Consider the following 24,388-nt stretch of genomic DNA (forward strand, 5'->3'; position numbering starts at 1 on the left):
GTTTTCTTATTCCCTTCCCTTGTCTTTTTTCCCCTCTCCTTTCCTTGTCTGGTTTTGTTTTATGATTTTGTTTTAAGTTATAGCATTGGGAATATCCTAAGATTGTTCCATCCTTGGTTGATTAAGCACCACTGCATTTAGGTTTTTAAACTTTATTGTACACTGTAATTTTGTTGTTTGATATGTTGTGAGCCACTCTGAGCCTGCTACAGCAGGGGAGAGCGGGGTAAAATCAAATAAACTAAATTAAACTAAAGTATGCCATTTACTGACAGCATCATATAAATAATCACATTAATAATAATCATCATCCTAATAATACACCGTGACAACATCATAAGAAGAAGTTTGTCTTTTAATAGGCAAGAATGAACGTCCGCGTTGCTCCTGTTGTTCCGTTGGTGCTTTTGTATCCAACATATTATCCATTTTTCTTCTCACAGATCCATCGGTTTTTCTGGTAACATGATACTGGACTTACTTTCTTGCCTCTGAGTGCTGCACACTGTTGTTCCACATCAGTTGAACTTATAGTAAATCTGCATGAATAAACAGCAACCAAAAGTAAGCAAGTCAAGTTTGGTTGCTATGAATCACCTAAGCTGAGTAAAAGGTCAGCAGAGGGACGTTTTGTTGAAGGACCCTCCAAAAAGGCATATTACCAGTTCTTACTGCTGGTCACCAACACGCCCTATGATTGCGGAAGCTTGATGGGAATACTTATTGGGCCAGACTTGGTCTCTTGGCCACCAGTTGCTGACCTCAAAGTTACCATCTCCAGTGGGTATTTATGAGGAATTTCTGGTTACACAGGGATGGTGCCCTATGAGATCTTGGTACACCTTAGCCCTACTCAGACTTGGCAATCTCATTGCATGTAAGGTCAGCATTTTGTGTGCATAGAGCAACATATATATTTTTTGAACTGTGGTACACACGATTGGAAACCTAGATTTTTGTGGTACTGAACTTGTATGTACTGAAGACAAAAAATATGCTCATTGGCCAGTTCATGCAATATGACAGCTATACGTTTCAGGATGATCATGGATGGCATGATCAGTGGCATAGTGGAAGGGCTGGAGCCCCATGTATCACTTCCTTGGGGGCGCATGGCAGGGCTGCACTCTCCTCCTTGCAACTGTGCCCTAGTCCCGAACTCCCAACTGAGTTTGGACCAGGGTACAATTAAATTCCAGTGAGCAGGGCTCGCCCCACCCCTGAACTCCTCTTGGAGCTCAGGAGCAGGGCGAGCTGGCTGGAGATCAGGGGTGGGATGAGTCCACATGGAGTTTGGTGTGCCCCTGGTGCCACTTTATAAAGTTACACCCCTGGGCATGATGCCTGTTACAGGAGGTCAGAGTGCCAAAGTCATAATGACTAAAAATGTTCCTCTTATTATTTTGCTCCACGCAGATCAAATCCCTGTAGTTCAGCTGTAGAGCATCTGTTTGGCATGTGGAAAGTCCCAGGTTCAAACCCTAGCATCTCTGGCTGAAAAGAATCAGGTAGCAGGTGATGTGGTTGAGACCCAAAAGAGTTGCTGTCAATCTGAGTAGACAATACTGACCTTGATGGGCCAAAGCTGACTCATGTGTTTATCTCTCTCTCTCTTTTTTTTTGAAAGGGGGGAAATCTGCAGATATCACAAATATTTAAGCTTCTGCTTTCACACCTGGTCCCCCCAAGCATCACCCTGTTTTTATCTTTGAATTGTTGGAGGGGGGGGTGTTATGTTTTTAAGAGTGCTGTGGAAGAGGGGTTTGGGGCAAGTGCAGCTGGTCAGTCACCAGTGAGAAGTTGCACCTGCTGAAATTACCTCTCCTGCCCAACTATTAAGAACATAAGAACATAAGAACTAGCCAGCTGGATCAGACCAGAGTCCATCTAGTCCAGCATTCTGCAACTCGCAGTGGCCCACCAGGTGCCTTTGGGAGCTCACATGCAGGAGGTGAAAGCAATGGCCTTCTGCTGCTGCTGCTCCTGAGCACCTTGTCTGCTAAGGCATTTGCAATCTGAGATCAAGGAGGATTAAGATTGGTAGCCATAGATCGACTTCTCCTCCATAAATCTGTCCAAGCCTTTTTTGAAGCTATCCAGGTTAGTGGCCATCACCACCTCCTGTGGCAGCATATTCCAAACACCAATCACACGTTGTGTGAAGAAGTGTTTCCTTTTATTAGTCCTAATTCTTCCCCCCAGCATTTTCAGTGAATGCCCCCTGGTTCTATTATTGTGAGAAAGAGAGAAAAATTTATCTCTGTCAACATTTTCTACCCCATGCATAATTTTATAGACTTCAATCATATCTCCCCTCAGACGTCTCCTCTCCAAACTAAAGATGGAGGAGTTATGTATTTGCTACCATCTGGTCTCACGAGGACCAAAAGGTTTTCCAGCATATGGTCCCTAGAGTCCCAGTCTCAATAGCCCAGGATAGCCTGACATCATCAAATCTCAGAAGCTAAGCAGGGTTGGCCCTCATCACTATTTGAATGGAAGACCATGAAGGAATACCAGAGTCGCTATGTAGAGACAGGCAATTACAAACCATGTCTCTTGCCTTAAAATCCTTATGGGATCGCTAGCAGTCAGCTGCAACTCAATGACAAAAAAAATGCCCCCTCAAACAAACCTCTCTTGCCCCTTGGGAGAAAGCCTGAGTGTTGGGTATTGTATGGAAGGGTGAGAGAAAAGATGGAACATACACGTTTCCGTTGAGTTCTGTGTTGTCAAGCCAAATCCATTTATTGCCGTCATCTGTATGTTGTAGTCCAATGTAATAATTACCATTTCTTGTTTCATTTTGAAGAAATTCCTAGCAAGAAAGGGAGAGGGGGAAGAAGTGGACATTTGTAAAGAAATTAATATTAGACTTCATCATCCTGGGAAAGTGGTTGGTAGTAGATTCAAGATGGACCAATGGAAGTATTGGGTTGGCTCCAGACTAAATTTTCCCCTGGTGGAAGGCAGGTCTGTAAGCAGAATAGAAATTTCCTTTCTCTTCCCTTCACTGCAGCCCACTGATCACACACCCCCTCCCCAAATGCTGTTTCTGGGGGATCCTCACGAATGGAGTGGGGGTCTGGATCAGAAAAAGGGAATCTGGAAATTCCAGCCTGGGTCCAACCCAGTACTTCACACTGCAGACTGCTGATCTGTGCAACTCTCTGCCACAGTATGTGGTAATAGTAATTGGTTTAGATCAGGGGTCGGGAACCCGCGGCTCGCGAGCCGCAAACGGCTCTTTCCCCCTTGTAGTGCGGCTCCCGGCGTGGCTGCCCCTTCCTGGGGAACATGGGGAATCCCCCTCCCTGCAGAGAGGGGGGGAGAAAAAGCGGCGCCAGGCTCAGGCCAGGCCGCTGGCTGCACGCTCTCCGTTCGTGCGGGAGCGTGCGGAATCCCCCTCCCTGCAGTGGGGGAGAAAAAGCTGTTTGGGAAGGCTTCCAGGCTTAGGTGGTGACCAGTGTCCGGGGGTGGCCCGGAGGCCCCTCCCCGGACTTGTAGGAGCAATGGCGGGCACTGGCCCAGCCACGCAGCTGCGCACCCTGGCAGCAGTGTCAGGCCCCGGTCAGCCCGCACAGTCCCGAGCCCCAGCGGCAGCAGCAGTCCCTGGCCCGGTCCCAGCCTCCAGGGCGATGGGACGAGCGCTGCGGTGGCAGGCCGGCAAGCGGGACGTGGTGGCACCACCCCGCTTGGGGCTGACTTCCTTGCCGGCAGGCCCAGAGAGGCAGCAGCAGGACACCGGGAGGCAGGAGGAGGGAGAAAACACGCCACAGCTGACTGGATGAGGCATGAAAACGAGACCCCAGGACGAGGCCAGGAACGCCCCAGAAGGCACTGGGGCAGCTTTTAAGGCGGGGTTGGGCGGATGAGCGAGGCCCTGGACAGAAGGGAGAGGCTGCGGAAGGTAGAGGGTGGAACGGAGAGTGGAGGAGTTTAAGAGGGGAGAGAAGACTGTGAAAGAGGAGCAAGAAATAGAGGCAGAAAGAGAGGAGGCAGAGAGCTGGATAAAAACCCCAGGGAGGGGAAGAACAGCAGAAAAGGAGGCCAAACGCCATGGAAAACTCCCAGAGGGGGGAAGAACTGAGAAGGGAACAGAAAGCTGGATGGAAATAGTAGAGTTCGAACAAGAAGGAATGGAGGAAATAGACTGGGGAAAGAGCCCAAGCAGTGGGCAAGAAGTGGACCCTGAAGAGAAGGGGGAAGCAAAGGAAAGTGCAGAGTTGTCCTGGGGGGTGGGGACTAGCCTGTGGCTTAGGTCTTTGACGTTTTTCAGGCCCCCTAAGATCGGGGCCGCAGACGGGGATAACAACACCCCAGAAAGGGAAGGTGGGAAGGATTGTCAAGCCCAGCCACTGGAGGGAGAGGGGAAACACCATAACCAGCTTCTGACAGAACTCTTGCACTTCATACTCCTTAGTGACCTACCTGTCACCACACAGCATATCTATCACACAGCATATCTATCACATGCTGCCTTAATGGTTTGTGCCCTGAGTCTGACTGTGCAGAACTGATTTCCTTGCAGTCTGTAGAACTTAAAACTAAAATGACTACATCCACATTCCTGCTTAATGCATCTATCAACAACCCAATTTGTCCCTGAGATTAGGTAGAAAGTATTAACAGTGGTATCTTTTTTATTGCACCAACTATCACCTCTCTCTCTCTCTGATCTTCTGCTTGCCACCACTTGGCAGGATGGCAGGGAAAAACTGCTCTGAAAATCACATCCAGGATCAATGATATAATGTTATTTCCAGGGTGAGCCCAAAAGTGAAATCATTGTGTTGATCCAATGCTGTGGAATTCATCAGAAATGCTATTATAAAATCCTATATTTTTCTTTGTAGCACTTCATGGATTTCATAAGCAACACACTATAATTGTTTTATACAAAGCGTAACGGTAAAAAACCAAAATACACAGTGTTATCTTCATTTTAAATGTCAAAAATTATTTGCGGCTCCAAGTGTTTTCTTTTCCCGTGGAAAACGGGTCCAAATGGCTCTTTGAGTGTTAAAGGTTCCCTACCCCTGGTTTAGATGGATTTAAAAGGGGATTGGACAAAGTTATGGAGGATGTCTTGTTGCTGGTTGTAGTATGCGAATTTGGCCTGTAAGCATGGGCGGAGCGAGGGAAAGCTCTGCCCGGGGCATGTGCACGCCCTGTGCCCCTGCCGCAGTGCTGCCCGCCTCACCCCGGAACACCCTTGCCATGCCTCGGCCATGCCCCAGTCATGCCCCTCCTTGTCCCGTTGGCGCTACGCCACTGCCTGTAAGTTCAGAGACATTATGATTGTCAGAGGCCAAGGAACAGTCGGCAGGAGGAGACTGTTGTCTGCTTCCCTGTCGCATCTTTTCTGGCCACTGTTGGAAACAATGCTGGGTTAGATGGTCCACTGGTCTCATCCAGAAGGGCTACACTTATTTTTTTTCTCCAAGACCTTTCTGAAGGCCAGAGAAAAGTATGCCTGCCCCGATCCACTAGGAGCTATCCCCTTCATCCACCAACTCTTGACCTTGAAGCTGTCCTGCTTAGGTCTCAGTCACTGCCCCTGAATGTCTGTGCCTGATTTTCAAGGTAGTTGGCAATTCTGGTTTCAAGCAGTTTTAAGGCCAAACAGGACTGAAGCCTTCTATCTACAGCATTCTTCTGCACCCTCGTGCAGTTTATTAGGGAACTACATTTGGAACAGGAAAGAAAGGAGAAATATCATGCTGCTTCTTGCTAGCTAAAGATAGTTTGAGTACTAAGCTTCTGAAAAGAAGCAGGATATTTGACCTGAGATCATCAGTCTAAGGACAGGCAAGAGGTGACACAAATGGACAGAGGGGTCACTACCCTTACAGCACCATCTAACTGACCACTTGCCTCTCCCCTACTGGATCTTCTTCTCAGTTCCTTTGCATGCTGGACATAGCTACTCCCAACAGGTCTCAACCTATTACCTCCCCACTGCCTGAGTTCTTCTTCTCTTGACCCACTACCTCTTTTGGACCCTGATTTCCTAAGTATAAGGTTATAAGCAGAGTATGCTGGATCAGATTAGTGGTCCCTGTTGTCCAGCAAGCTGTTTCACAAAATGGCCAACCAGTTGCCTAGGACGGCCAGCCACTAAATAGGACATACCCTGTTTCCCCTAATATAAGACATCCCCGAAAAATAAGACATAGTAGAGGTTTTGCTGAAGTGCGAAATATAAGGCATCCCCCGAAAGTAAGACGTAGCAAAGTTTTTGTTTGGAAGCATGCCCGACGAACAGAACACAGAAAAATAAGACATCCCTTGAAAATAAGACATAGCGCATCTTTGGGAGCAAAAATTAATATAAGACACTGTCTTAAGTTTGTTAGGAATATAAGACACTGTCTTATATTCGGGGAAACACGGTAGAAGCTGAGGCCTTCCCCGATGCTGTCTTTCAGCACTAGTATTCAGAAGGTTACTGTTCTATATATGGAGTCTCCTTGTAGGGTTGCCAGGTCCCCTAAAGGGAATGTAAGAGTAGCAGTGACAGATTCAGGTCAGGAAACTGATTTGGGGATGGCGCCTGGGGAGGACAGGGCCCTCAGTGGGGCACAATGCCATAGAGCCCACCCTCCAAAGCATCCATTTTCTCTAGGGCAACAGATCTGTATAGTCTGGAGATGAGGTATAATTCTGAGGGATAGAACTAATCACCAACATATATGAAAATTCATATTTTCTGATTTTCATATAGGTCTGTGATTAATTCTATGCATTCTTAAAGGGGCAGTTCTTTATTTGTGATTAAAGTAAGTTTGTTAGGATGTACATGGAGTAGTAATATATTTAATTACAGGATAGCCTGGTTATGGCGTTGCTACTTATAATCATGCACTGTAATCCCAGCTGGCAGATGACAGCCCTAATTCCTAAAGTACAATATCTCCCCGTCAAAGCCTTCTCACCATTTCTCTTTTGTCATTGATGATCACTAGCGTTGACTGGTGGTCCTCACATTCATAGTAGCTGGAGCTCCATTCAAGCATATCTTCTGAAAACCCGTATAAGTTCCCTTCATAACTTTCCCATCTTAGTTGTGGAGACAGGACTGCAGCTGGAGACAGGAAGAGGGAGGCATGCTTAAGAGGAAAGTCCCAAGATTATGGCAAAATGGAGCACCAAACCTCTAATTAGAACTATCATTGCTTTGTTCAGACATGATCATGAAGTAGCCCATATCTGAAGTTCTCAAGCTGCCCAACAACACAGCAAAATTCCCTCCCCATTGAAAAACTACACGACAGGAAGAATAGCTGTAAGCTAGATATTTCCCTTACATACTCGTTTTCTATGTGAATTTTTTTTTAATAGAGGAACATTTAATCACACAAGCCCCTTTTTTTACCTCAGACACAAGTTTACTTCTGGAGTTAAAACTAGGCCTCTTTCAACATTCAATTTTCTTTACTTCAGTATAACTAGATAGTGTGAAATTACCTGTAGTAGTGATCCTCGTGGGAGAAATTGTTGGGCTTGGGGGGGTCTGTAAAACTGAAAAGTGATAGTTTTGTTGGTCTCTCATATTCACTTTGAAAACTTCATTATGACACTGGCTGTACTATACAGTGAAACAAAATGGCCCTTCAAACCTGTTTGGTTTTCTGTAGGACTGTGCTGAGTATTCTTTCATTTCTGATTGTATATGGAAAATAGCAGTCTGTGTGGTTATTTTATGCAAAAAAAATCCACTATTTCAATTATGTGACTATTAATCTCCCCCCCCCCCATATCATAGCACCCCCTGCTTCTTTTTTTTCTATTGATTGTTGCTTCTTTCTTCTTCCTGGGTCATTCATAGGGAAGATCCCAGCCAATCAGGGATCATGGAATGAATGGGATGACATCACAAGGATACAAGGCCAGTCAAAAGTAGCTCTGTAGCGGTATTATTTTGGGCAAGTGAGAGCAATTGAGAGCAATTTAGGTTACACTTTTGACATTAATTCCATGGCTAAACCCTGCAAGTTTAGGATCATATAGTGAATGATTAGATTCCACAGGTTAATACAGGCAATCAGATGTAGCTACATGAGTTGCTCACAGATTTGTAAATGAAGTCAATTGAGGGTGAGAACAATTGAGGGTGAGAACATTGTGCATGCACAATGATATTAAAGTTATCTGTTATCTCTCAGAGTTTTTATCTCAAAACACATTAAAAATCATTAGGAAGGAAGGTATTTTTTGCCAAAAACATGTGAATGGTTTCAGTAGAATTCTAAATAATAGAATTTCCTCTTAGCAGAAATGTATATTAATGACTTGCCTAGTCCAGAAAGTACCAGATATTAGTGCCTCAGTGTTACCTGTATCATTCTCCTCAGGAACAAAACTGAAATTCCCTCTGGGGAAGATCTGTGGAACTGAAAAGAGGAACATTTTAAATGGCAGCTTCTGAGCTGTCCCAAATGTTGCCACTAAAATAAAGTTTGCAGCAGCAATTTCTTGGTCCTGTTTATCACATTTTCACATTTTCAGGATATCTTCAGGAGACTCATATGATTATACCACCCAGGTTTGGTGCAGTTTGGATCAGGGGTCAATTTTATGGACCCCCAAAGAGGGTGCCCCATCCCCCATTGTTTCCAATGGGAGCTAATTTGAGATGGGGCTACCCTTTGAGGGTCCATAAGATTGCACCCACTGAACCAAACGTCAGCACACTTGGGTGGTATCATCAGGAGAGTCTCCTGAAGATACCTGGCAATTTTGGTGCCACTAGCTTAACAAAAGCACTCCTGACAAGGACCCCAAGATAAGTATTGGGAGGATCCTCTGGGGGGTGGATTTTTTAGGTTTTTCCCCTTCTTTGAACATTGTTTAAAGGGAGTTCAAGCTGCTTGAACTCCCTTTAAACAATGTTTAAAGAAAGATGAAAACAAACTAAAGAATCCACTCCCCCCCCATTCTCTTCCTTTCCAATCTCTCTCTCTCTTTCTCCCAAGCACTTCTGTCCCTTCAGCATGGCACGGAAGGGACAGAACAGCATTTGGGAGAAACAGAGATTGGAAAGAGAGAAAAACGCCAAAATGTTGGCGAATCCCAAAAACAATTCAAGCCAATCCGAATGCTTTTGTATTCGGATTGGGTCATATTCGGGGTTGTTGTATTTGGGCCAAATATGGCCTAATATGTCCGAATCGGCCCTGATTTGGGCACATTCGGCTATTCAGGCTACCTGAATCACCAAGCCTAGAAAAGGTCTTTATTTCTCCTTCCCACCAAACAGCTGACCTTTATCCATATCCCCATGTAGTCATCCAACCTCCAGCCATTTTCTGTTCCCCTCATCCTCCATTTTCAAAAGGAATTTTAAAAAAATTCTCTTTGGCATATCACATTAGCAATGTAACATTAAGGCACAGACAAAAGCCAGGTCAATTGAATCAGCTTTGTCAATTTTATCTTGAATTACTGATGTAATATTGGTTATTTACACACAGTAAATGTATAATAGATTGCAATTGCTATAAAAGAACCCCTTTTCATTTTTCCTGTTCACATGCGTGTCATGCTTGCAGTGTCTGGAGCCCATGGAAACAATCCAGGTTTCTTTCATGCCTTCGGATGGCAATGTTTTTCATTTTATTTCCTGCAAAATGTGTGTAGATGCACAAGCACACAGAAATGAACCCCGGCAGCCATGCCGATCGTCCCATGATACGATCAGCTGCACCTGCATAGCTGCGCATGTGCAACACACAAAATTTTTTTTTAAAAAAAGGGGCCTCCCTACAATGGCAGGTGGATTCTCACCCTCTCTTTTATTCATGTTCCCTTTTAATTTTAATGAACCACTTTAATTATATTATAATTATAATTTTAGTACCTGGATTGGCCATGGCTACCAAGTTAACTGTTTTCTTGTGAAATTCACTTTGTAATCAGTCTGCCTTGCAGGGATGATTTTCTTGAGTTTAATTCCAGGATTGTTAGAAGCTTGTCCCTTGGCGTCTGGCTGTTTGGGTAGGTAGAGAGCTACCTAGCTGAGGCATGCAGATTCACATCTAAGGGGTTTATAATTTATTTGTTAACTGTGAACTCCCTTGGACTAGGGATTCTCAACAATCAATGGCAATCCTAGCTCTACTAGGTTTGTATAAAGAAAACTGAGGGTATGCACATAAAGTACTTTTTAAGCAATCAAGAAAAGCAGCATATAAATGTTGTTTCTGCTATCTTATACAGAGGATATATCAAAAATGGGCTTACTTACAAGCCAACAGCACCTGAATCCTTCAGTTACTAGACTTGCATCTGGTTGCCATTATTCAAATATGTGTCAAAACCAGAGAGGACATCAGCATTTCAATTTTGCTGTTGTTAACAAAAAAAAAGGACCCTAGGTAAAAACTAAGATAAACATCACAATAGCGTTGCAACCAAACGCTGAGCAGTACTCACAGAAAACAATGAAGAGGGACGTCCCTGTAAGTTTGACCAACAAGAGGAAGATTCCGGGAGCCACATACTGCCAGCCCATATTGACTAATCTGAAAAAGTTCAGTAAAGGATGGTGAGTAGGGGCACTTACAAGGACAGCTCCCGGGGGGCTCTTGCCCTGGAGGACTGCTGTTTCATATGAGAAAACAGAACCAAATCCCCATAGTTTTGCCAGTGTTGGCTTATCTCACCAGTAGGTATGCCAATAATTGGCATTGATAGCCAAATCTCCCAAGTCCTCAAAGTCTCTGGATTTTCAAGTCCAGATCCAGTGGCAAGGAATGGACCAGTGTGCCACAAGCAAGATAGTGAGGTATAATGGTGAATAACATGGTTGCAGGCTGCAGCCAGACAACCCCTTTTTAGAGACCTGAATATGATTGGAGACAGGTATTGCTTTTAACTGTGGCCGTTTTTGCACGGTCAAAATATCCCGGGGTGAGCACGGAAAATATCCCTGTGCAGCCGGGAATTCCACACAGTTCCCGAAGCTGCACAGGGTCTGTACCAGTGTTGGTCCTCTATTTTTCCTTTGCCTTGTGACTTTCAAAAACCACCAGTTTGGTGGTTCTTTTAAAAGATACCGGGGTGCCCCCGCTGCTTTGCAAACACCACGGGAGCAGACCCAGTATATTTTTCCCTTTCCCTCTTGCCTTTGGAGCCAGAGAAATGTGAATCGTCAAGGGGAAAGCAGGATGGGGGGGGGAGGCATTCCCTTTTGCCTTTGGAGCCAGCGAGCCTTGGATCATGTAGGGGAAAGCAGGGTGTGGGGAGGAACCATTCATCTTGCCTTTGGAGCCAGCGAGAATTTGATAGTGCAGGGGAAAGCAGGGTGGGGGGAAAACCATTCCCTCTTACCTTTGGAGCTGATGAGCCTTGGACTGTGCAGAGGAAAGCGGTGGGGGGGGGGGCTTTCCCTCTGTCTTTTGTCAATGGGGTAAATAAAAAAGACATAAGAACATAAGAACTAGCCTGCTGGATCAGACCAGAGTCCATCTAGTCCAGCATTCTGCTACTCGCAGTGGCCCACCAGATGCCTTTGGGAGCTCACATGCAGGAGGTGAAAGCAATGGCCTTCTGCTGCTGCTCCTGCTCCTGAGCACCTGGTCTGCTAAGGCATTTGCAATCTCAGATCAAGGAGGATCAAGATTGGTAGCCATAGACCGGCTTCTCCTCCATAAATCTGTCCAAGCCCCTTTTAAAGCTATCCAGGTTAGTGGCCATCACCACCTCCTGTGGCAGCATATTCCAAACACCAATCACATGTTGCGTGAAGAAGTGTTTCCTTTTATTAGTCCTAATTCTTCCCCCCAGCATTTTCAATGAATGCCCCCTGGTTCTAGTATTGTGAGAAAGAGGGAAACATTTCTCTCAACATTTTCTACCCCATGCATAATTTTATAGACTTCAATCATATCCCCCCTCAGACGTCTCCTCTCCAAACTAAAGAGTCCCAAACGCTGCAGCCTCTCCTCATAAGGAAGGTGATCCAATCCCTCAATCAAGACCCAGAGTGAAGTATGTCCTCCCAGTCCTACCTTGACTCCTGGAAAGAATCAGGGAGCCGTGTTAGGTGGAAGCAGGCAAATGCAAACCACTTCTGTTCATCTCTTACCTTAAAAGAGCCAGTGTGGTTGGTGGTTAAGACCGTTTGGGGAGGGGACAGAGCTCAATGAGTATGTGATTCCATCGACTCTACCTACCAAATATGCCATTTCCTCCAAAGAAACTGATCTCCATAAATTGTAATCCCAGGGGAAATCCAAGGTTACAGGAGAACTCCAACCTGAGGGATGGTGACCCAGCTCACACACGTTAATTTTGTCTGTCTCACTTTCCATTCTAGTTATCCAGGCATTGCAAAATTTTAAAACAAGGTCCAAACCTGAAAAAGCTATTTATTTGAGGGTAAAAGTCTGTCTGTCTGTCTTTATTATTTGTTTGTTTGTTTGTTTGTTTGTTTGTTTGTTTGTTTGTTTGTTTGTTTGTTTGTTTGTTTGTTTGTTTGTTTGTTTGTTTGTTTGGCATATACCCCACCCTATACAGAGGTCTCAGGGCCGGTTACAAAATTAAAAACAACAATTTAAACATCATATAAAACAATAATAAAACACCATAAAGCAAACTTCTAAAATATTACCCACTGAGATACTCTTCCCTACCCCAGACCGGCAGCTTCCAGAGGGGGCATCGAGGGGGTCAAAGGTAAAATGTCCATGTGAAGAGAAAAGCCCTTGCCAGACGCTGAAACCCATAAAGGGTCAGTGCCTGATATGCGTGTGTCCGTGTGTCTGTGCGTGTGTAACGTACATCTGCAAATGTTTGCGGGTTGAAAGATGTCCTGTGTCTCTTAGATTATCTGCTGATTTCCAAGTGACTTCCTTTCATCCTGCCCCCTAAGGAACTGAAAGCAGAAGCACCAGAATAATGTTCATTTTGTTCCTGGATTTCCAAAGATCACCAGTTCTTGCTATTTTTAGCAAGTGTATGCATTTTAATACTGATGATGCAAAAAAATAATAATCTTTCATTAGACCAAGTGTCCGCAAATATTCAATGAAGCTATTAGGGTTTGTGATGGCACTGAACAATTACATGCTCCACAAAATTCAGACATGTTAATTGTACACATAAATATACGTGAAGATGCCATCTACTGAATCAAGATCTATCAAGGTCAGTATTGTCTACTCAGACTGGCAGCTGCTCTCCAATATCTCAGGAAGAGGTCTGTGAAGACCTGGTCAGTTCTTGCTGTGTTTCCCAGATCCACAATAATGGAATGTTTTTCTAACTGCTTACTGTTCTTAGTTGATTTTACAGTTACTTTCATTTTTTTGCTTCCAAATTGTTTTGCTAAACTTGCCTGCTTCAAAGGAACAGGTGGCTAGGCAGAAAGATTAGGTGAAGGTCTCCATCCCTGGGACTCGGAATGGCTTGAGTAATGCTTGTGGGGCATGGGATTTGGGCAACCTAGCAACGGGAGGAGGAGGAAGGGAACCACATAGTTTGGGGGCATTTACCTGCCAATTTCAATCTTATCAATAGCTGCTTACTGTATAACATTCCTGAAAGCTGTCTGTCAATAAATGATGTCATTCATCAAATGAGTCTTGTTTTTGGACAGACCAGGGCCTTTCACTTCACCTGGCCCTTTTAAGTGGGCATTGAACTTTCCACTTTCTGCAGGATCTGGAACTGAGCCCCTCCCCCAACCAGTCCTGTGCCAAACTATTTAGGCTGTGCTTATATGTATGGGGAAATTCGTGGGGTGCTGTCCACCTATATCTATCAGGTAACATATAGATGCAAAAAATATTTGATGTGATATTGGCATGCTTGTTTTCTGAATCTTCCAAAACTCTGTGTTTTACAGTACAATTATAAACAATGTTGCATACTTCTAAATCCCTTAAAACCCAAAGGTGTAATTTGGGTTAGAAATGCACCATCTTGTTGGCATATCATTAATTTTGCCAGATGTCAAACATAAAGCCTCCCAAGTGGTCATGAATGAATGAATGAATGAATGAATGAATGAATGAATGAATGAATGAATGAATGAATGAATGAATGAATGAATGAAAAGGTAAAGACGGTCCCCTGAGCAAGCACCAGGTCATTGCTGACCCATGGAGTGGCATGACATCATGACATTTACTAGGAAAATTTTGTTTACGGAGCCTTCCCCAGTCATCTACACTTTACCTCCAGAAGGATGGAGGGCTGAACCAACCTCCTGTTGGTTACCCACATATCTAAGATATCCAATGATGTCAAGATAGATATTTATTATTACGGCCTTTTGGCCAGCCAAACCAATGATGTCAAATATAAAATATTGTTATCATACATGGAAATCAATTATCATCATATTTGTAACACAGGCTAAAATATTCTGTGAAGATAGGGCAAATTACATTAGACAGACAGACAGACAGACAGACAGACAGACAGACTCAGCATCTATAATACACATATATAATCAACTCTTTAAAATGATAAAATAAATTGTGTTGTCTTCTGTGAACTGTTAATGAATGATTGCACTTTTATATTATCTTATGCATCTATTATCTATTAATTCCTCCTAGAATTCCTTTTGTTGTCAGAAGCCAAAGGACTTTCGTAGCCAGACATGTATGTTAGACGTTAGGAAATAAAAAGCAAGGACCAAACAACACTGACATAGCATATCTAAATTATAACTGCCCTGATCTGGATGGCCCGGTCTCTCTGATCTCAGAAGCTATGCAGGGTAGACCCTCCCTCATCTGTAACTGAGTAGGAAATTCAGAATTACTATGCGGATGCAGGTAATGGCAAACCCGCTCTGACCATATCTTGCCTTGAAAACCCTACAGGCATAAATTGGTTAACTCCACGGGAAAAAGAAGAAAGTTATACTCCATCTCACAAAAAAGATGTTCACGTATTCCTCCACCACAGAACAAAGAAGAAGAAGAAGAAGAAGAAGAAGAAGAAGAAGAAGAAGAAGAAGAAGAAGAAGAAGAAGAAGAAGAAGAAGAAGAAGAAGAAGAAGAAGAAGAAGAAGAAGAAGAAGAAGAAGAAGAAGAAGAAGAAGAAGAAGAAGAAGAAGAAGAGTTTGGATTTATATCCTCCCTTTCTCTCCTGCAGGAGACTCAAAGGGGCTTACAATCTCCTTGCCCTTCCCCCCTCACAACAAACACCCTGTGAGGTGGGTGGGGCTGAGAGAGCTCCGAGAAGCTGTGACTAGCCCAAGGTCACCCAGCTGGCGTGTGTGGGAGTGTACAGGCTAATCTGAATTCCCCAGATAAGCCTCCACAGCTCAGGCGGCAGAGCTGGGAATCAAACCCGGTTCCTCCAGATTAGATACACGAGCTCTAAACCTCCTACGCCACTGCTGCATGTCAGACCTCCTTTGTTGCTCCGACTGGGTCCTAGTGCTTACCTAACCCTGTCCCCCCTATCCATTTGAAAGTCTGATGACATTCAATGAACCACAAATGCTCTTGTATCAAAGTAACATGTTCAATAATGCACAAAATAATGGTTTTGACAAAGGCAGTGTGTAAAATTTAATAATTCTCACATTCATTTGGGACTACAAAGGGTACAATTTTCGCATCTGCTACAGCTCAACTGACTATACAAACATCTTTATCTGAGCCAGAGTATAGACGCTGGTACTGAGGAAGATTCCAATAATGCATTTTCCTGCTAGTCTGTATTCTTCCTAGAAAAGAAGTATGTCTAGTATATCTAAAATATGGTTATTCACCTTCTCACAAAAAGAAGAAAAATGCTTTCTATCACTGCCTTGTCTAATGTTCTTAAATGTTCTTTATTCCAGAGGTGATCACCCATTTGCTAAGAGAAATTCCAGTGGGAGGAGATAAATCCCTTTCAGCTTTAAGCAAAATAATAAGAGAGAAACTACTACTGGTTGTTTGTGAGCTGTTGGTAACTTGCCACTGGCTGCATCATCAAAAAGGTAAATTTAGGTAGAACAGGTATCTTTAAAGGTATATTTAAAACAGCCAGGCAAAAGAACTAAGAAAGGGTTTAGGTTTGGGTTTACTTTTCAAAGAAGAGCCATAAAAGCAAGTTCAGTTCATTTGGATAAATCCATCTAGCGCATTAAGAAACAACATTAAATTTCTAAATGTGTAACCCAGCCCTCACAACTCTCTCCTTTAGCCTTAAAGGCTTGTGGGAGGTTACTCAGGAAAGGAACTCTGCATATGCACAGAGGCTCTCATCCACTACACATAGAGTATTTTTTGCACAAAAAAAGAGGTTTCGGAGCCCTGGATCAACATTAAGCCCTGCTCACAAGAATTATTGGATGTCATAGGGTTAATCTTCCCAAATTATCAATGCTTACCCAATAGAAAATCATATGAGAGGGTTACTGATCAGGAGGTTTTTGTAGGAAGGAGAAAGTACTTTTTTTCAGTCTTTCTGCAGAAGTGCAGCTCGATTACCTTTCTCTACTGATATCCTGTGGTTCACCCTTTTTCTTCTCTGCTTTGCCTCACACTCAGCAGACAGTTGCTGTTACTCTACAGCCAATACAACTTCTCCTTTTACTCCTCTGTCTCAAGACACTGTCTTTACGTATTCCATAACACCCATTACGAAAGATCCTAGGAATCAGACTCCGGCTTGTGTCCAGCATGCACCATCTTATGAAAGACAATTTCATGTACGCTTAGTACACTGATAAAGTTAAATGAAGACATTCTCCTTTGGCTGTCATTTTTCATACTTCTTAAATTCAGAGCAAATCTATTTTTATGATTTGTGTGATCCTGAAGAAAGAAAGGTAAAATCAAAAACATATTAAGTAGGTTGATAATATTTAACACTGCAATGGTCATCATATACAGTATCTCAAGGTCCCTAAAAGAAGTCCAGCAAGTAGGTTGATATTATTATTAGTGTTGTTGTTATTATGCACCTTTCTTCTACTGTGGAACGAGGTTGTACTCCAGTGCTGCCAGTCTTCAGTGTATATCATGCCCATAATGAGCTACCCAGGTTAACCTTTCTTGTGGGATTGGAAGCAATAAAAGGTTAAAGGTGACAATTTTAAACTAAGTGTTGGTATCTTCGGTTTGAGATTTCTTTCATTACTGCAGAATCACAGAGACAAAACACAGGGAGTCTTACCTGGGTATGCATGTGTGCTCAGGGCAAAAGAAAGTTGGAGCCAGTTCTCAGCTACAAACTAATATAAGGAGTCCTTATTAGAGAACGCCATTCTAAGTAGGAAAATGAAGAGATAGGTTCTCTATTCTAATCTAACTTGTCAGATGGACAGAGATGCTCTCTGCAACTCTCTCCACATGGTGTAAAATGGAGAAGTGGGGAAGAAGAGTGGTGTGTGAGAAGAAGCAGGAAGGAAGGAAGTTTCTTGAGAGTAGCAATCTATGCATCAAAGGGATAGTGTCAGAACAGGAGAGAAAGGATGCCAAATGTCTTGACCCCTCTATCTCTCTGATTCCATAGTCAAGTCCCCCTCTGTCATTGAGGTAGGAGATAGCACAAAGTCCTTCACTTCCAACAAAACACATGGCAAATTAATTGGATTAATTGGATCGTTAATTGGTTGTTAATTGGATTCTTCCAGGCTTGGGAGTTTGTTTTGTCTTGCTGGGAAAAGAGTAAGGAGAAGAAGAGTTTGGATTTCTACCCTGCTTTTCTCAACTGAAAAGAGTGTCAAAGTAACTTCTAAACTCCTTCCCTTCCTCTCCTCGCAACAGACACCTTGTGAGGTAGGTAGGGCTGAGAGTGTTCTGAGAGAACTGTGACTAGCCCAAGGTCACCCAGCAGGCTTCAGGTGTAGGAGCGGGGAAACAGATCTTGTTTGCCAGGTTAGAGTCTACCGCTCATGTGGAGGAGTGGGAAATCAAACCTGGTGCAACAGATTAGAGTCCACTGTTCTTATCCACTGCACCATGCTGGCCTCTTTAGACCAAAGAAGGGGTTCTGACCAGAGATGGGATCCAGCAGGTTCTCACCAGTTCCCGAGAGTGGGGTACTAATTATTTGTGTGTGCCGAGAGGGGGTTACTAATTGGGTCTGCTTTTCCATTAGAAATTCCATTAGGTCCAAAAATCATAAAGTCCTGTTGTTTCCTATGTGGCTGGTTAGCGAAGGTAGAAAACGGGATCATTCTCCCTGTTGGGCTGTTTTAAAAACATGTTTTAGAAATATGGTAAAGTATCCTTCTTTTGATTTCTAGAAGCAAAATTAAGTATTTGAAAGTATTATTTGACAGGCAGTCAATTAGAGAAGTAGTTGTTTCTGTTGGCAGTAGACGATAGGACTTGAGATAATGAGTTTAAATTATGGACAGAAAAATACCAGCTGGAAATTAGGAACTTTTTTTTGACAGTAAGAGTTTTTTTACAGTAACAGAGAAATTATTAATGCCCCGCCCCAGAATGCCCGGCCACGCCCTGGTCGTGCCCCGCCCAGCCCCATTGGTGCTACGCCACTGTTTGAATCCCATCACCATGGGAACCTGTTACTAAAATTTTTGGATCCCACCACTGGTTCTGACAGGAACTATAGGGTCCCCATGGACAAAAACCATGCAAGACAGGGGGCAGCAGAAGGAAATCAGAAAAGATTGAGGAGGAAACATGTTAGAATCCAACCCAACAGGAGAATAATGCAGGAGGAATGCTAAAGGTCCTCAGCATGAAAGCAACTTGACAACTTCAGGCATAGCTTGCTTTTGTTCACATATTCCACTTATTGTGTGCAATCTGAATACGGAAAGTCCAAGAACCCAGGGTTTGCTTGTTGTTATCAATCCAGGATTTCAAACGGGGTTTTGTAGGTGATTTGCTACACACTTGCAGTTTGTGCTGTGGTTCGCTGGGACATCAGAATTTGCACACCATCTGACTTGTTGAGCAGCAAATACCTCTTGTGGCTTCCTGGCCACAGATAGCAATATAGGAAGCACATCATCCCTTCTGGGAAGCAGAAATCACGCAAGAAGCAGACACTATGGTGCTTTAAACGCAAATGGGAACTTGCTGCATACTTCTAGAAGAGGCATCACAATTTGTTGCATGAGCCATTTAATGTGATGTCTGAATGCACTTTCAGTGTCATCCCTCAATGGACAAAGCTGGACCAAAACATTCTTTAAACCAAAGTAGCTGTAAAGTACCTGCGTCAAGGGAGGTGGCTGGCCTTGAACCGAAGAAGGTGAACTCTGCCATTTTCAACTATTAACACAAGCGCAACAAGTCTGAATGATCTCCTTCACCAGCATCTTGCAGCAGAAACACCCTTCCTTGTTTTGAAAAGGAACTAGCAGTTTGACGTCAGCAGGTGCAGGAAATGGTTTGTTTTACTTCACGGTTTACAACTGTACTTTCTCGCCCTAGTAAAGAGCTGGAACAAGCCAGCGAGTTCGCTAGGAGCTAGCTAGCTAGCCAGCTAGCGCTAGAGTTAGTAAAGAGCTGGAACGAGCCAGCAAGCTCGCTAAGAGCTAGCAAAGAGCGCTGAGCTTGGGGTGCGCTTTACTCTTATACCCCATAGCGCAGTTTGGGGCGGGAGCAAGGAACTTTCTTCCTGAAACTCCTGGATTTCCACGCTGGGATTGCTCATCTATTGTTTTCTAGATATTGGGACAGTAGAGCCAATTGTCTTTTGATTGAATCAGGGGTAGCCTTGAATGGCTTATGCAGAGTTTCTCTTAAGAGTCTCTGTCCAGGTATTCATATTTGGCTGAGGTGTGTGTTATCAGGGAAGGATCGATTGTTAAGGAGATGGTTGCTAAAAAGCAGGGAGATGCGAAACTTTATGGCAGGGTGTTTCCTAGGTCCTTTGTGTTACAGCAACCTTGGCGAGGTGTGGTAATCAAGATACATGTCCATGAGGCTTCCAGTCTCTGCTGACTGCATTAACCCTTTTAGTGATTTAATTTTGCTAACAGACCTTTTTGCACATTTGGCCTGTATTAATATCTGGACATTCTGCTACACACACATGGTTGTTGGCATTTATCAGTACATGTTGCAGGAAAATCACATTAAATTCATATTTTAATAAGGACGGGTATGAAGGATAGGGCAACACTTGCATTTCCTCTGTATTGCCTCACTGTGTTCTGTTTCTTTCAGATTTGACTTTGAGCAGCCTTCTGTATAGTCATGTGTTTTCTTGTTTCATTCTCTGGAGCCCCCTCCATCTCATGAAAAGAAGCCCGCTGTTTATACAATTCAGTGATACCTGGCATTGATTGACAGAAATTATGACAGAAATATCCTGTTTGATGGGAACGTTCTGGCTGGACCATATCCCTGCTAAGACACTGCCCTTTTGTGCTGCCCTTCCCACTTCCCACTGCCCAGGAAATTGAAACCAGGCAATGAAGCACTGGAATAAATTATCAAAATAGATTTTTAGATTCAGGGCCACAAAGAGGGAGGTTCTATTTCAGCTCAACAAGAACCCAGTGAGCCAGACACAACAATAGGCAAATTATTTGCTTTCATATAATGTTTAGGGATGATATGAGGGTGGGCCCTGAGGGAATCTTTGGAAGCTTGTGATAGCTGTCAACAGCCCTGTAGAAATGTCAGTCTTATGAGAGACTTCAATGAGTCTGCCTCCACACAGAGATTGGCTTATCTACAGCTGTTTCCAGCAGAGATTCAGCAAGGATATGTAAGAAGAAGGTGAAGAGGAGGTGGTGCCACAGGAGGTGGTGATGGCCACTACCCTGGATAGCTTTAAAAGGGGCTTGGATAGATTTATGGAGGAGAATTCGATTTATGGCTACCAATCTTGATCCTCTTTGATCTGAGATTGCAAATGCCTTAACAGACCAGGTGCTCCCAAAGGCACCTGATGGGCCACTGCGAGTAGCAGAGAGCTGGACTAGATGGACTCTGGTCTGATCCAGCTGGCTTGTTCTTATGTTCTTAAGAGGAGGAGGAAGAGCAAGAGTTTGGATTTATACCCTGCCTTTCTCTCCTGTAAGGAGACTCAAGGCAGGTTGCAAACTTCAGGAATTCAGTCCGAAACGACAGCATCATATTGTGTGATGCTGATTCCTTAGCCATTGGCCATTTCTGCACAACCCCCTGAAAACATTTTGCAAATGTTTTCAAAACATTTTTCACAAAAGAATCTCTTGGAAACAGCATTTAAATAAAAATGTTTTGAGGCTGGAAATAAAACGTTTTGGGCTTAAATCCCAAAGGAGCTCCAAGGAGGAAACGTTTTACTTGCTGTCTCAAATGGTTTTATTTGTGTTGTATGGAGAAGGTCCATTCTTGCTCTGGGACTAGGATTGTCCACTCTAGATTGGGAAATATCTGGAGATCTGAGTGGTGGAGCTGTGGAGGCTGGGGAGGGTTGGGTTTGCAGAGGGAAGATACCTCAGCAGGATATAATGCCATAGAGTTCATCCTCCAAAGCAGCTGTTTTCTCCAGGGGAATTGATCTTGGTCATCTGGAGATCAGTTGTAGTAGGAGGAGATCATTAGGTGCTACCTGGAAGTTGTCGACTCTTTCTGGGGCCCAAGTGTGAGTGTGAGAGGTTGCCCTTTACAGAAGACAGTCTGAGAACTCTATCTTTGTAGCAGAAGTTGGAGAAGGAAGTGCATGGGTTCTACTTTCAATATTACAAATTAACCCAGGGAACAGGAAACAGGAAACATTTATCCTCTTATTCCTTCTATATCTACTTGTGGAAGTAGCCACACAAGACTTTCAGAGCACTGATCGCTACTGTGATTGCTATGCTAAGGGATTTCCACATCTGTTTGCTTAGATACTGATTTTACATTACAAGACCTGGAGCGTAAACTATAAATTAGTTGTAACGGCGTTGTAACCATGTTGTAACGATGTTGTAACGGCGTTGTAATGCTGCTGTAACGCTGTTGGGAGGGTTATCTATAAGGCAAGGGAAGTGGATCAGGCTTGCCTTAATGTTACGTTGAGTTCTAGGGCGCAGTCCGAGAATAGGGCTATGGTCAATTTCATGTTTCGGGTTTTTGTTCCAAGATTGGATACAATTTACGACTGAATAAAGTAAATAAAAATAATAAGTTAGCGTTAGGGTTTAGGCAAGGGCAACGGGTCAGCATTGCCTTAGTCTTTCGTAGAGTTCTAGGGTGCAATCCAAGAATAGGGCAATGGTCAGTTTTTGGTTTTGGGGTTTTGTTACAATTTTGGGAACAATCTATGACTGAATAAATTAAATAAAAATAATAAGTTAGGATTAGTGTTTAGGCAAGGCAAATAACAACGGCATTACAACGGCGTTACAACAGCATTACAACGGCGTTACAAGGGTTATCGATTAGGAAGCTATGGTCAATTTCATGTTTCGGGTTTTTGTTCCAAGATTGGAAACAATTTACGACTGAATAAAGTAAATAAAAATCTATGACTGAATAAATTAAATAAAAATAATAAGTTAGGGTTAGGGTTAAAGTAAGGGCAGCGGGTCAGTGTTGCCTTAGTGTTGCATACAGTTCTAGGGCACACTCCGAGAATTGGGCTATGGTCAGATTTATGTTTCACATTATTGTAATGCTAATGTAATGGCGTTAGGAGGGTTATTGATATGGCTAGGGAAGTGTCTCCGGCTTGCCTTAGTGTTACGTTGAGTTCTAGGGTGCAGTCTGAGAATAGGGTTATGGTCAATTTCATGTTTAGGGTTTTTGTTACAATTTGGGGAACAATTTATGACTGAATAAATTAAATAAAAATAATAAGTTAGGGTTAGGATTAAGGCGAGGGTAGGGGCTCAGACTTGCCTAATTGTTAGGTTGAATTCTAGGGTGCAGTCCAATAGTAGAGCAATGGTCAGTTTAAGGTTTCGGGGTTTTGTTACAATTTTGGATACTATTTTTGACTGAAAAAATAAAAAGTTAGGGTTAGGGTTAAGACGAACAATTTATGACTGAATAAATTAAATAAAAATAATAAGTTAGGGTTAGGATTAAGGCGAGGGTAGGGGCTCAGGCTTGCCTTAGTGTTACGTTGAGTTCTAGGGTGCAGTCCAATAGTTGTGCGATGGTCAGTTTAAGGTTTCGGGTTTTTGTTCCAATTTGGGGAACAATTTATGACTGAAAAAATTAAATAAAAATAACCTTAAACTGACCATCGCACTACTATTGGACTGCGCCCTAGAACTCAACGTAACACTAAGGCAAGCCTGAGCCCCTACACTTGCCGTAACCCTAACCCTAATTTATTATTATTTAATTTTTCCAGTCATAAATTGTTCCCAAAATTGTAACAAAAACTCTAAACCTTAAACTGACCATTGCACTACTATTGGAATTTATTTAATTTATTCAGCCCCTACACTTGCCTCAGCCCTTATGTTGAGTTCTAAGGCTCAGTCCAATAATAGCGCGATGGTAATTTTTAGGTTTTGGGTTTTTGTTGCAAATTTGCGAACAATTTATGACTGAAAAACTTAAATAAAAATAACAAGTTAGGGTTAAGGGTTAGCACAAATTACCACCCCTTTTTGGCTCCCTCTACCGGTGTTGCTAGGCACATTGCATTTTCTGCCCTCCAATCTGAGTCCTCCAGATCTAGGGTGCCTGGTTGGAGAAGGGGGGGAAGCCATTTCTCCACACAAGTGTGTGACCAGTTGTTGAACATCGTATCAAAAGAAGGAGAGAAAACTTCTTCAAGGACTGAGAAAGTTGGGGAAAATGTTGAGTAGCCTGGCAGGGACCTGGATGGCTACTGGTGCCCAGAAGCCACGGAGTGGTCCAGTTGCAAGGGGGGACGTGGCTCTGCAATGTGCCCCCAGGAAGTGGTGCCTAGGGCTCCAGCCCCCCTCCCGCATCACCTAGCTATGCCTTTGAGGACCAGACAGAGCTGGGCAATGATATAAGAAGGGGGCCAATTTCCACTAAGACTGACAAAATTGATCCTCATGCTTCAATTACAAAACAGGACAGGAAGCAAACTTGTCCCAGGTGGACTGCTATATGTGGAACAGGCCTATCACTGAACACCATAATCAGCAGACACTCATTCAAGAAAAGACTCTCAGGAAATTTGCTACAATTTCTGGAGAGACTTGATTCCTTCACCTTTCATGCTGCATTCACCTACGGTTGGGTCCAAAGCTAGTGTTGCTCTCTAGTAGTCATTTGCATTTGGAGAGTCCAGATTTGCACAGGAGAGTCTAGATGCAAGTGATTCCTATTGTGCCACGGCAGTGCAAACTCCAGTGATGTGTGGATTCAGCCATACTCAAACTCTACCGGGAAGAAAAGGGGCAGTGAGAGGCCAGAATGCATCCTACAATATCCTGTTGCCTCTTCTAATTGGTGAATTCAGGTCCAGGGCCCAAGCTCAGGAAGGAGCAAGGAATGGATTCTTGGTCCAGGTGCCCAGTGTGGCAAGGGGGAAAGGAAAT

The 24,388-nt window shown here is 43.5% G+C and overlaps 1 protein-coding gene across 5 annotated transcripts; it reads right to left on the bottom strand.

Moving 5' to 3' along the window:
- Window positions 1–246: 246 nt before the first annotated feature.
- Window positions 247–16,539, bottom strand: LOC125436679 (C-type lectin domain family 5 member A-like). Of its 5 annotated transcripts, none has more exons than XM_048503891.1 (7): window positions 16,446–16,539; window positions 10,438–10,526; window positions 8,340–8,396; window positions 7,471–7,524; window positions 6,939–7,087; window positions 2,709–2,818; window positions 247–539 (listed from the first exon to the last, which is right to left on the bottom strand). In XM_048503891.1, exons 2-7 carry the CDS (start codon window positions 10,514–10,516, stop codon window positions 422–424), a joined length of 567 nt encoding a protein of 188 aa, XP_048359848.1. In that variant the 5' UTR covers window positions 10,517–10,526; window positions 16,446–16,539; the 3' UTR covers window positions 247–421. The 5 variants fall into 5 exon arrangements, with proteins under 5 accessions (XP_048359848.1, XP_048359850.1, XP_048359847.1 ...); XM_048503893.1 differs by having other exon boundaries at window positions 16,346–16,467; XM_048503890.1 differs by lacking the exon at window positions 16,446–16,539 and adding an exon at window positions 12,639–12,863.
- Window positions 16,540–24,388: the final 7,849 nt, after the last annotated feature.

This window comes from Sphaerodactylus townsendi, linkage group LG07 (assembly GCF_021028975.2).
Source record: "Sphaerodactylus townsendi isolate TG3544 linkage group LG07, MPM_Stown_v2.3, whole genome shotgun sequence".
NCBI lineage: Eukaryota > Metazoa > Chordata > Lepidosauria > Squamata > Sphaerodactylidae > Sphaerodactylus > Sphaerodactylus townsendi.

What these genes read in the sequence shown, in the direction of transcription:
- LOC125436679 (XM_048503890.1), bottom strand. Translation starts at nt 12,694, where the DNA reads ATGGACATTTTACCTTTGACCCCCTCGATGCCCCCTCTGGAAGCTGCC. An exon ending in GTCCCTCTTCATTGTTTTCT is followed by an intron (nt 8,397 to 10,437) that starts GTGAGTACTGCT and finishes TCCTCTTTTCAG; the next exon opens with TTCCACAGATCTTCCCCAGA. An exon ending in TCAATGACAAAAGAGAAATG is followed by an intron (nt 2,819 to 6,938) that starts GTGAGAAGGCTT and finishes CTTTCTTGCTAG; the next exon opens with GAATTTCTTCAAAATGAAAC.